Source organism: Mangifera indica, chromosome 2, assembly GCF_011075055.1.
Source record: "Mangifera indica cultivar Alphonso chromosome 2, CATAS_Mindica_2.1, whole genome shotgun sequence".
Lineage (NCBI taxonomy): Eukaryota > Viridiplantae > Streptophyta > Magnoliopsida > Sapindales > Anacardiaceae > Mangifera > Mangifera indica.
Window position 1 is genome coordinate 20,617,908 of NC_058138.1, and position 11,828 is coordinate 20,629,735.

The window sequence follows — 11,828 nt, forward strand, 5'->3', positions numbered from 1 at the left end:
TCAGTGACAAAACTGCCTCCTCTGTTTATTTAGTAAAACAGTCCTTTCGGTTTATACAATCTTTAACAGTCCAAATGATCTCTAATTCATATAAGCTATATATCATTGGAAAGAGGATTCAAAGAGCTTTCCAAAAAGATATAATAGCTCATAATTCATTAGATAAGACAGCCAAAACATGGGACGAACTCAGTGGCAAAAACTGTAAATATCATGCAACTTTCTGCCATGAACAAAATAACACACATAGACATCCCAAATGGCAAAACAACATTCCTCAACTTCAAATTCATCATTTATAATATAGATCCAAAGAACCAAAAGCCTAAAACATGTAACATATCAAGGAGGATACCTCTTACCTTGTTTCAAGCCAAATCTTTGCAAGTTGGTTTCCTCCTCTTTGTTTTGCTTCCTTTATCACCAAGATCACTTTAAATCAATACCAAAACACACTAACATATTCACATAACATACATATAAACATAGATAAAAGGAGAAAGAAGGAGATCTTTGGTTACCAAAGCTTCCAAATGCTTCCTTTTCTGTTCTTTTCTTTTCTTATCTTCCAAACTCCCTCAAATCCTTCATTTTCTTCAAGAAAGCAAAGAAAAAACATGAAGAATGGTGGCTGCTGGAATATGGACGGAAATGATGGAAAATCTTCTCTTTCTCTTTATATCTAAAGCTTTATCTCTTTCTCTTTTTCTCTTTGTCTTTTTCCTTTTCTTTTCTTTTCTTTTTCTTTTTCTTTAGGTATATATATATATATAAACACACATATACATGTAAAACAAATATATGTACTTAAAATGAGAAATATCTCTAAATAGAGTCAAAAGACATAAATACCCTGGAACATACCTGAGGGTATTACATTGTCTCTTTTTTCAATATGACTCTCTGTAACATAAAGACAAGTCAAGACTTTTTTTTCGGTTGCCATTATTAGAAATTCAACATCTTCATCATCTTGGAGCTCATACGGGTTTTTAAGCACTACCAAATCATTGTTCATATATATACAAAAATTTGATCGTCTTTGATTGATTCTTAGACAATAGCATATTTTCACGACCAATCCTTCGAAATCAGCTCTTGTGTCAAGCATTATCTTTATTTCGTCACCACCAATATATCTCATAATCTCATTATCTCTGATAACCCAATGTCCTCCAAACTTAGTTATAAATATAGTTTTGACTGTTTAAAAATAAAAATAAATAACACATGTAAGATAATTTAATAAACAAATTACCATGAGATATTTATTAAAATTGATTTTAATAAACCTATTCACTTGGAATTTCATAAACTAATGAATAAGGGGTTTATTCACTTCTAAGACTCACATGTGAAATGAAGATTTGGTTACTTTGACAGAGAAAGGGACGAATAAGACAAATTTGAAAAAGATATAATAATGAAGATTTGCTTATTTTGGCAAAGAAAGAGGCGAAAAAACCAATTTGAAAAAGACAAAATACCTATTGGTTTTGATAGAAAAGTGAAGTTCAGACCATTAGGATATTGCTCTGCTCATCAGAAATTGACTTAGCTGGCCTGCCAACTGACTCGACCAACCTAATAAACCCAGATCTCATGCACCCAAGCAACTTAAACACTAAAAAACATTTGCAAATCTTGATCTACTAAATTTTTTTAATTATTTATATAGTATTTTATCTAATTTCACTTTAAAACCATAACTCTTGTCAAAGACTCATAAATTATCTATAAAGATTCTTTTAAACAAGATAACATAAAAGGATTGTAAATAACATTTAAAAGATATAAATCTAAAACCTATTTGGATCTTTTTTGTGTTAACTGAAGTATTTTAATCACCTTCTTTTATTTTTTTAGTCGAAATGATATTGAAAGTGAACCGCAATTCTGGACTACCATAATTTAAAAAAAAAAATTATTTTAATTAATATTCCATTGGTCAGGGCTGAAAAGATTTGCATAGGCAGTAAGTGATAAAGCCTGCAGTTAAACAGAGATGCAGAGTTGTAGGCAGTTTAGCAGAACCAAACTGAATGAATTTCAGCTCTTTATTCAAGAAGGGAAATAATCGTAAAAGTTTATGCTGTATCAAGAGATTTTGTTGAATGGCTTTTTATAAGAAAATTTGATGTTCTTTGACGACTGTATTTTAATTACAAACACAGTTCAGATACGGTTGATTAGTTTGGATAGGATGTTTGGCAGGCGAAAGCTTGCAAAGTGTCCCACATGGAAAAAGCACAAAGCGACGGAAATGGAAGGATATGTATAAAAGAAAGAAAAGAAGAACTCAAAAACTTACATACCTGGACGGGGTCAATGGGTGATCAAGAAGGCCCATGGCCTAGGGAGGTGGCCTCCATTGCACATAAAGGAGGTGCACCACCCTAACATCTCCCTCTGTGGAGACTGTACGTCATAATTTCTGGTAGTGGGGGCTGCGTACGCGCAACCCCTCCTAATTCTAATCATAAATTACGTGTACATAATTTAGTCTCTGATACTCGTAACCAATTCACAAGTTTTAACAATTTTATTTTTATATCTGACTAACCAGGGAGTGGTCAAATTCGATCCAGTTTTCATCCATTCTACTAGCTAGAATCCAATATGCAAGATTATTCATGTGCCATATCAGTGTTAAAAGTGTTCTGTAACTGAATTTCCACCAAGAGCATCCATGCCACGCAATGAATGTCGTAAGAGAGCCGTAATCGATTTACTAGAATATCACATGCCATTCTTTATCAAATTCGACAGTATTGCAGGGCTCCACAATTCTCAGTTTTTTGTAAGATTTTACACAAGCCGTGAAGCCTTAAAAGAGTAGTCTAATTATTCATACAGCACGAAGACACAAAAACATCCAGACCAAATCAAACTGTAACTTGAAAAGTGTTTTTTATGCTTCATTTTTCAGCGCAGAATACGGATTTGGCTCTTTTTGGAGTTGGGGAATGCTTCAAGGCTCAAATGTCATACTTTCTGCCTCCTTTCTAACTGATTCAAACAACACAGACGACAGGTAACGTTCTCCGAAGCTGGGGAAAACAACCTGTTGGGATTCAATAGAAGAAAACAGCAGCACAGTTTGTCACTTGACCAAGAAAATAAAATCTTTTCGGCATGATTCAAGGGATTTATACACTGTGTTCAACAAGAAATCTCTTTCTCAGAGCACCTATTAGTTATGCATTGTAAGTATAGCTTATGCACTGAAACTGCTATATGTCAGTAAAAAAGCATCAAACTTACCACAATGAGTTTTCCGGCATTTTCTGGCCTCTTTGCTATCTTGATTGCAGCAGCAGCAGCAGCACCAGATGATATCCCAACCTGCAAAACAGTTTTCAAAAATTATTACAGAAGTAATCAAAGAAGCATTCGATAAAGGACTTTTGATTCATGTACCAAGAATAAATCATCATAAGAATAAAGAAAACTCAGGGCTTCCTTTTTGAAACAGATTAATTTTGTCAAACTTACCAACAATCCTTCTTTCAGAGCAAGAAGCCTGGCAGTTTCAACTGCTTCGTCACTTGATATCTGCAAATGCCAGCAAAACCATATTGTTATTATGATATGATTTTCTCTCTAAATTATGGACATCAACATCCCAAGAATGAATAATGTGTAAATAAGTTCATTGAAATGACAAAAAATACATCATAACTATCACAACAGCCACGGTCAAATCTAGAAAGATAACAGATTTGTAGATTCTCAAAATAATTGCAGCTGTATCTCAGACTTGTTACTAATATCCCCTTTGCATATGCACAGGTAAAATGGTGTATATATGCACCATCCACAAAAAGATTTCAGACATGAGACACAATCACCAAATCTTCCACAACTAATTAAGGATATAAAATCCTAGATTTTTGGTTCATCCACAAATTGATTAAACCACAAAACAGTCAAGCTGCTTCAAGCTAACAGGCATGCCTTATCACTTGACAAGCCTTCCAGAATCAGAAAAATGTGTGCCACATAATCCTGCTAGAGCACAGAACCCAATCGTACTTGGCACATGCATCACATGAATGATATTCCTCATTGTGCAACATTCTTTCACAAATGGAAATGACTAAAATGAACAGTACAAATTATATTAACAGAAATACTTCACATGTTGAATAGACAACAAATCCAATCAAATGTCTAGAGGCTTACTTGAACAACTTCATCAAGAATGTTCAAGTCCAAAACTCCAGGGATGAAGCCAGCGCCAATTCCTTGAATCTTGTGAGGACCTAAGATATTTAAAAGCATTCAGTTCATCTTCTAGCACTATATCATAAAAGAAGATACTGCTCACTTCCACAAAAGTATAATTACAAGTAAATTTGACAGAACTCGAATATCAGAGGAAATGCTAATTAAGCAAAGCTGACACAGACATGAAGATATAAGCAACCAATCATAAATATGGAAGACTTGTCATGAACAAAGATAAATCATCAACAAATATGACCACTCAAACAAATCAAATTTTAAGAATAAGTATCAAGAATATGCTATTGAAATTCCTATGAAAGAACGCTCATAACAAGAAGTCACCAAACAAGGCTAAGAACAAAGAAGAATAAGATCCCAAAAAAAAAAAAAATTTAAAAGGTAGAGAAATTAATAAGGTCTGACCCTCCTAACCAAAAGTGTCTCTGATTTCCTTTATCCACTGTAGCCAGTTTGCATATACAGAATCATGTACAGAATAACTCATGTAAGCATACTCTAACATGACATAAGAGGAAGAACAATGCGAATAAAGTATGTGACTCACCTGGCTTCCCTCCAGACAATATAGCACTTTCAGCTGGTTCTATACCATATAGCTACACAAAGCATGGATAGAAACAGATAAAAGAGAAATAAGAAAATTGCCATACACAATAAACAAATTTCTATTAAAACATTTTTCCATTCAAATCAAGCACTGAAAGCTTACCTTCACATCAGGGTTCTGCTCTTTAAGATACTTTCCCGCCCCTGTGACTGTACCCCCAGTCCCAATACCAGAAACAAGGGCATCAACTTTCCCCCCTGTCCCTTTCCAGATCTCTGGTCCGGTAGTCTCATAGTGGATCTAAACAGACAGAAGAATGAGATTGAAAACCTCTCCAACCAGCTAGTTAAATGCATGCAGAAAAAATGACTTCAACATTACCTTTGGGTTGGAAGGGTTTTCGAATTGCTGAAGAATAAAGGAATTGGGTGTCTTATCCTGTATCTCTTCTGCCTTCTGAACGGCCCCTTTCATGCCCCTAGCTGGATCAGTGAGAACAAGCTCAGCTCCAAAACCTCGGAGAACCATTCTTCTCTCAAGACTCATTGAAGCTGGCATAGTAAGAATAAGTTTGTAACCCTTGGCCGCTGCCATGAACGCCAACCCTATGCCAGTATTACCACTGGTAGGCTCAATCAGAACACTCTAAGCCACATAAGAACAAGAAAAAAGTTAGTTAAAATGAAAGCCTTCTCACCACTCTATCAATGTATTAGACTACAGAAGCTCTAAAAATAGTTTAGTACTGCATCAACAAAAAGATAATATTGAAACAGATGCAAAGAGACCTTGGATCTCTAAATTAAAGTAACAACAACAAGCAAACATATGTTTAGACTTCATGAAAACTTGGACAAAAGAGCATAACATATATTCAAACAATTCAATCACTAACCTCTCCCGGTGTGATGAGACCCTTCTCCTCTGCATCTGCAATCATACTATATCCAATCCTGCAAGGACGGAAAAATACAAAAATGTCATATTCACTGAACACAATCCCAACGTGATAACAACCATTTCTTGACCATAATTGGTTGGATGATATTGAGCCATGGGAATTTTATAGGAGACTAAAATTTGATAAGAACAAACATCTCGGACATCAATGTCAGTTACATGTACCCCCGGACCCAGTAACCGCTTGTCATAAATCTATAATTTTGAATCTCAGAGAACCTATATCATAATCCTTAACTATGATGCCCTTATTCTTGAATCCTGTACATACAAAACAAAGGGATTCAATACCTATCTTTGACACTAGAGCAGGGTTCCATCATCTCCAGCTTGGCAGCAATTCGAGCCACACAGCCATCCACAATACGGTTGAGATAGACCAATGGTGTTTTACCGATCAACTATACAAGTCAAAAACCAAAGCATGCATGAGTTAAGCAAAATCTAAACATCTGAGATTCAAATTAATAAACCATAGAAACTCTGAGACTATTGATAAAACATAGCTTACTTCAGTAACATCTTTAGCAATCGCAACTTTCTCTTCCACCATTTTTTTGTCAAATCACTGCAGAAAGAATATTAATCAGTTATTAAAAAGTTGGCAACTTCCATCAAAACCCATTTGGCAGCAAAGAAAAAGAAAAGAAATATCAACAGAACTGAACACCCACCAAAAACCAACCAGACAGTAAATAGAAATAAAGACAAGAAGAAAGCTAAATCAATATCAAACTTAATGCCCAGTTATAGAACAATCCAGAGTACAATTCAAGAACGAGACCTTGAATCTTACAGCTCTACAAAGTCTTCGGAAAATCCAATGAACATAGACACACAAAAAATATGGAAACTTTAACAACTTACCAAGAAAAGCTTATCTGGCTTCAATAAGAAAATGACAAGAAAGCTAAAGGCTTTGACCTATAAATTGTCACCAAGAAATGCGAAGAAATCGCCCTATCGATATTTCTCTATATATAAAAACCGAAGCCTTTAAAACAAATAATAAATTAAAATAAAATTATTTCAGCTGCCATGATGAAAATAAAGCTGGAAAGAGAAAGAAGCAAAATTGAAAATAGGTTTGGCTTTTGTTAATAATTTTCTTCCCTTTTTTTAGTTTTATTGTTATGGTAAAAAAATTGCCCTTAAATTTTCTTGTGGGAATTTGCTTTGTTGTTTATAACAATTCCCCCCTTAAAATATGAGAAAAGTAAAATTTACTTACAAACAGTGTTTTTAAAAGGACACCAATTAATTCAATCGAATAACCAATTGATTCATATATTTTTTAAAATATTTTTAGACAAAAAATATATACAATATAATTTTAAACATATTAATTAATCAATTAATATTTCATTACATAGGTAAAGAAAAAAACTAATCACAAATTATTAATTTTAAATAATTTTTTTAATTTAATAAATTTATCAAATTTGATCTAATTTTAAATAAGATAATATTTATATATAGATCAAATTAAATTATAAATACTTTTTTTTTTGGGACCTTTTTAGAGGAAGAATTCATACGCTAATTGGACATGGATAGGATTCTTATCCTCTATCCTCTATCCTCTCTGGGGTATAACAAATATGTTCCTTTGGTCAAATTTAAACGAAAAGCAAAAATTGTAGCTATCAATGTTATCGGATCAGGAAGAAGAAGATCTTGCACAAACTCTTCTTTTGGAAAGAATAAAATTGTTACCATTTAAATAGTCCTTATCGCAGAGTGCTGAATACACTAGAATTTTGGTGGGTTTGCAGACTTACAATACAATAGAAGCAAATAAAACAAATTAGGCTGAGAGACTTATTCCCACCCAAGGTTTGGTGATATCTCAAACTTTCCGTTTGGTAAGTTTAAAAATTCTAAATACTAATTATTCTGGTAAAATTTAAGAGTAAAAATATCATTAGTTATAATATTAAAAAATTAAAATTTATCATATTTTCTATTTTAATATAAAAATCTAACAATTTTTTTAATTCTAAATTTAAATTCTTCCTTAAAATTTTTTCCCATCACCGAAGATGGCGAAGGGTGACATCTTTTCTTATTCTTAACTTTAATAGTAAATTTTAATATAATAATGGACATTTGGATTTTTGAAAATTAATAGATATAAGTTTAGGTTTTCATCAAATCTTGGGTGGGAGCAAGTCTTTTGGCCTACAAATTAATTGCAAAATATATATGGCCAAAAGATTTTTTCCCACTCAAGATATAGTGAAATCTCAAACTTACTCTCTAATTTTTAAAAATTTAAATACCTATCATCACCTAATTTTTATTAAAATTTTCAGTTAGAGTCAATGATAAAACCATTATTTAAAGCAAAAAGACAATGTCTATTCGTTAGATGGCCTCCCACAATGGTCGTCATAACAATTCCGATTGCGAGGATAGGAAGAGGAAGCACCGATGATGGAGTAGTGGCTAAAGAGGAGAGAAAAAAAAAATCTAGGTATGGGGAGAAATAAGCCATTTTTCAAAACTGAAAATATTTATATATGTGGAGTTGTTAATTTTTAAAACCTAGTAAGAGAAATGAAATAAAATTATACTTTTTTTAATATTATTGATAAAATAATAGTTTTGTCGTTAATTCTAACATAAAATTTTAATAAATTTTGAGTGATTAATAAGTGTTTGAGTTTTTAAAAGTTAGAAAGTATGAATTTGAAATTTTACTATACCCTATGTAGAAATAAGTATTTTGGCCATAAAATTTTAATAAATTTTGAATGGTATACAGGTTTTTAGATTTTTAAAAGTTTAAGAGCATATTAAATTTGAGATTTTATTATACCTTGAGGAGGAGTAAATTTTTTGGGCCCCCTCTCTCTCTCTCTCTCTCTATATGTATATATTTATAAAAAAGATAGAATAGTGCAATATTCCAAATTCAACGAAACCATGAGCTTCTTTTGTTTCTTATCAACGAAACCATGAGCTTCTCTTGCTTCTTTATCAAGTGTTGTTACTGCTTCACCACAAAAAGGCCCTTTTAGCAAGGGTAGTTATTCTTTCACTGTCACCCCTAAAACCTTAATGCCAGCAACAATCTTTCCTTTCAAAACCGTACATTTGTCTCTCGGTTGAAAAACGAAAAGACTGGAGAGCGAATGTTGTTTAAAACCCCGAATCACATTTTACCCCCACAAACTATGGTAAAACTTCCTTCTCCCCGTGTTTTGGAAACACATAAGAGCACCCCAATGTAGTTGGGTTTTCCTTTTTTAGTAGAATCTTGCCATATCGCACCTCTTTGGATGTGATTCTAACAACATTGTTGCAAATTTTTAAATGCAATTTGGTCAAAATTGCATACGAATAGGTATGATCTTACTGGATTACACTATACCTAATGCGATTTAAGGATAAATGACAGTTAAATTTATTTTATAAAACAGTTAATATCTTGTTATAAAATATGCTGAAAATTTGAGTAAAGTTGTTCGTATTGTGTTAGTTAAATAAGTATGTGTAATACACAAAGTGGGAGAATTAAAAATTTTGTCACACACATGGTAGGGATAATTGAAATTTTGGTATTCAAATCACGCAAAGCATGGGGTAATTAAATTTTGGGAAATTGAAATTTTTAGCACTATTTTATTCCGTGTATACAAAATTATCACTTATCCTAAAGCTTTAACAAATATATCACAACAGTAATCACATTCTCCAAAATACCCCTCTTTAGTCTTTCATGCATAAATTCTCTCTCTTTTTCTCTGTAACTTTTTTTTCTCTTCTTCCTTTTCTTCCAAAGTGATAAAGGAATCACTCTCACTTCTTCCTCATCTTCAAAAATAAAAGCAAAAAGGAAAAAACTGAATTCTTCAGATTAAGAACTCTGCTAAGTGAGGATATAAAAAAAAAAACAAACCACAAAAAAACTCAACCATATCCACTTTATATCCTAGAAGAGATGACCATCAAAAAAGATTAATTAGTAGGATTTAATTGAAAAAAAATTAACATTTAAGGATTAAAACTGAAAAAAAAAATTTATGTTTAACTGAAAAAAAAAGTTTGCTGGGTTTACTAATAATACTAATAATATAGTGTTATATTAATTATAATATAATTATAATTATATAATACTAATAATATATATTTATTAATAATATATGGCGCCATGGGTTGGCGTTAACGCCAACCCATGGCCCCCAGACTCCTTTGCATATTCAAGTTTCCATTAACTTATTATTTCTTTTTTGTGCATTCTTTGTTGAATCATATGCAAATATCATAAGAAATTAACAATATTGTTTGCTTCTTTATTTTAAAACATCACATAGGGTTAAAAGAAAAAGAAAAAAAAGCACTGTAGTTCAAATTTTTCCATAGCTGCAGTAAGGTTTTTATTAATTTTAGTGCTTCAAGGTACAATAAATATACTCATATATTTATATAGGAATTTAACACAACGTAATTACAAATAAATTTCTCATTTTATTTTGGTTTGAGACATTTCCTCTTTGACCCCCTCTCATTAACCAATAAACGGACCCTTAATGACTCTGAACAAGCCTATAAAAATATCTTCTACGTAGATTTGACTCTTTACTCTAATATCTCACTACTTTAAAAAATACGTGTTTGATCGCATTTTTTGACTTTGATAAGATGACCATCAATTTGTTTTTTGGGTTATCTATACTGATAGTATTTGTATCATGTATTGTATTCACATCTATTATATAATTATTGGTAGAGTTAGATTCAAATCGAGTCAAACTCAAGCTTAACTCAGTTTATATATAACTGAGTTTGAACTCTCAGCTCATAAAAATCAAACTCAAACTCATATTGAATTTAACTCAGTGTATTTTTCGTTATTAAAACGACATCGTTTTAATATATATTGCTCAAAACGATGTTATTTTATATTAAAATTTTTAATTGAAAATTTTGAAGAATAGCTTGAGCTCAAGCTCAAGCTTGTATAAGGCTGACTCGTTTCAAGTTCGGTTCAAATCTAGTCTTAATTGTTGGCAATGTAAATTAATATATGTTGTTATACTGTATTATGTATCATGATTATGTAATATCAACATCTGAATAATAAAGTTATTTTTGTTATTTTATGGCAAATATAAATTTATGCAAATGTGAAAATATGTTAAAAGAAAGAGAAAAGGGTTATTTCCCACTCAAATTGAAAATCACATTTGTGATAATTGAAAAATCCAAACTTCAACTCATGACTTAACTTTTGTTATTTTTTTCTGTTAAAAGTAATAGTCATTTTATTGTATATATTAAAAAGATATAAAATTTGTTACTTTTACCCTGTAAGTTTTAAAAACTAATAATTTCACCATTGTTTAAAGTTTTCAAATTTTAAAAAGTAATATTTTCACCACCAAACCTAGGATTTTCATATTTTTTAAATTGCAACCACCCCTCAAAACTTTCAAAAATAGCAGTTTCATCCCATTCTTCAAACTTTAGCTTTTGGCATCTCTTTCGACATCTTTTCCAACCTTCTCTTTCTGTTAAGCTGATAGTAAAGGTGGTACGACGAAGAGATTTTCATCTCTTCGTAGCATGGTACAACAAAGAGACTCTCTTTATCGCACGATGCGACGAAGAGATTTTTGCCTCTTTATCGCAAAGTGTTAGGGTTGGACTCGAGCTGAGCCAGCTCGAGCTCAGCTCAGTCGAGCCTGAAACCAATCGGACTTGGCTCGACTCGATCGAGCTCGAGCTCGAGCTCAAGCTGGCTCGATAGATTTTTTTAAAAATTTTTTTATACAAAACGACGTCGTTTTGATCAATATATATTAAAAACGATATCGTTTTGATAACGAAAACTGAGCCAAACCGAACCGAACTCAAGCCGAATCGAACTTGAGTCGTCCATATATGAATCGAGTAGAACTTGAGCCGTCCATATATGAACCGAGTCGAGCTCGAGTACGCTGCAAGCTGAGCTTGGCTCGATTCGAATCTAACCCTACAAGGTGGTGCAATGAAGAAATCTCCGTTTTTTCATCATACTACCTTTATCGTCTACTCAAGAGAGAGATGAGCTCAGAAAGGACGT

At 32.3% G+C, this 11,828-nt stretch overlaps 1 protein-coding gene and 1 non-coding gene across 5 annotated transcripts; one reads left to right on the top strand and one right to left on the bottom strand.

Annotated features, from left to right (window-relative positions):
- The first annotated feature begins 2,307 nt into the window (after positions 1-2,307).
- LOC123209829 lies at positions 2,308-2,467 on the top strand. Its single transcript, XR_006501138.1, has one exon. It is a non-coding gene; the product is annotated as a U1 spliceosomal RNA (small nuclear RNA).
- Positions 2,468-2,704: 237 nt separating this feature from the next.
- On the bottom strand, positions 2,705-6,853 carry LOC123209275 (cysteine synthase). 4 transcript variants are annotated; one of them, XM_044627192.1, is made up of 11 exons: positions 6,543-6,853; positions 6,270-6,326; positions 6,050-6,159; positions 5,694-5,751; positions 5,180-5,443; positions 4,961-5,098; positions 4,796-4,847; positions 4,186-4,265; positions 3,496-3,555; positions 3,265-3,345; positions 2,705-3,064 (listed from the first exon to the last, which is right to left on the bottom strand). In XM_044627192.1, exons 2-11 carry the CDS (start codon positions 6,309-6,311, stop codon positions 2,972-2,974), a joined length of 978 nt encoding a protein of 325 aa, XP_044483127.1. In that variant the 5' UTR covers positions 6,312-6,326; positions 6,543-6,853; the 3' UTR covers positions 2,705-2,971. The 4 variants fall into 4 exon arrangements, with proteins under 4 accessions (XP_044483127.1, XP_044483126.1, XP_044483129.1 ...); XM_044627191.1 differs by having other exon boundaries at positions 6,626-6,852; XM_044627194.1 differs by having other exon boundaries at positions 6,555-6,573.
- Between the last annotated feature and the right edge of the window lie 4,975 nt (positions 6,854-11,828).

Coding starts and splice junctions, on each gene's coding strand:
- LOC123209275 (XM_044627192.1), bottom strand. CDS start 6,311: ATGGTGGAAGAGAAAGTTGCGATTGCTAAAGATGTTACTGAA. Junction 5,099..5,179: donor AAAACCCTTCCAACCCAAAG/GTAATGTTGAAG, acceptor CTGTCTGTTTAG/ATCCACTATGAGACTACCGG. Junction 4,848..4,960: donor AGCAGAACCCTGATGTGAAG/GTAAGCTTTCAG, acceptor TGCTTTGTGTAG/CTATATGGTATAGAACCAGC.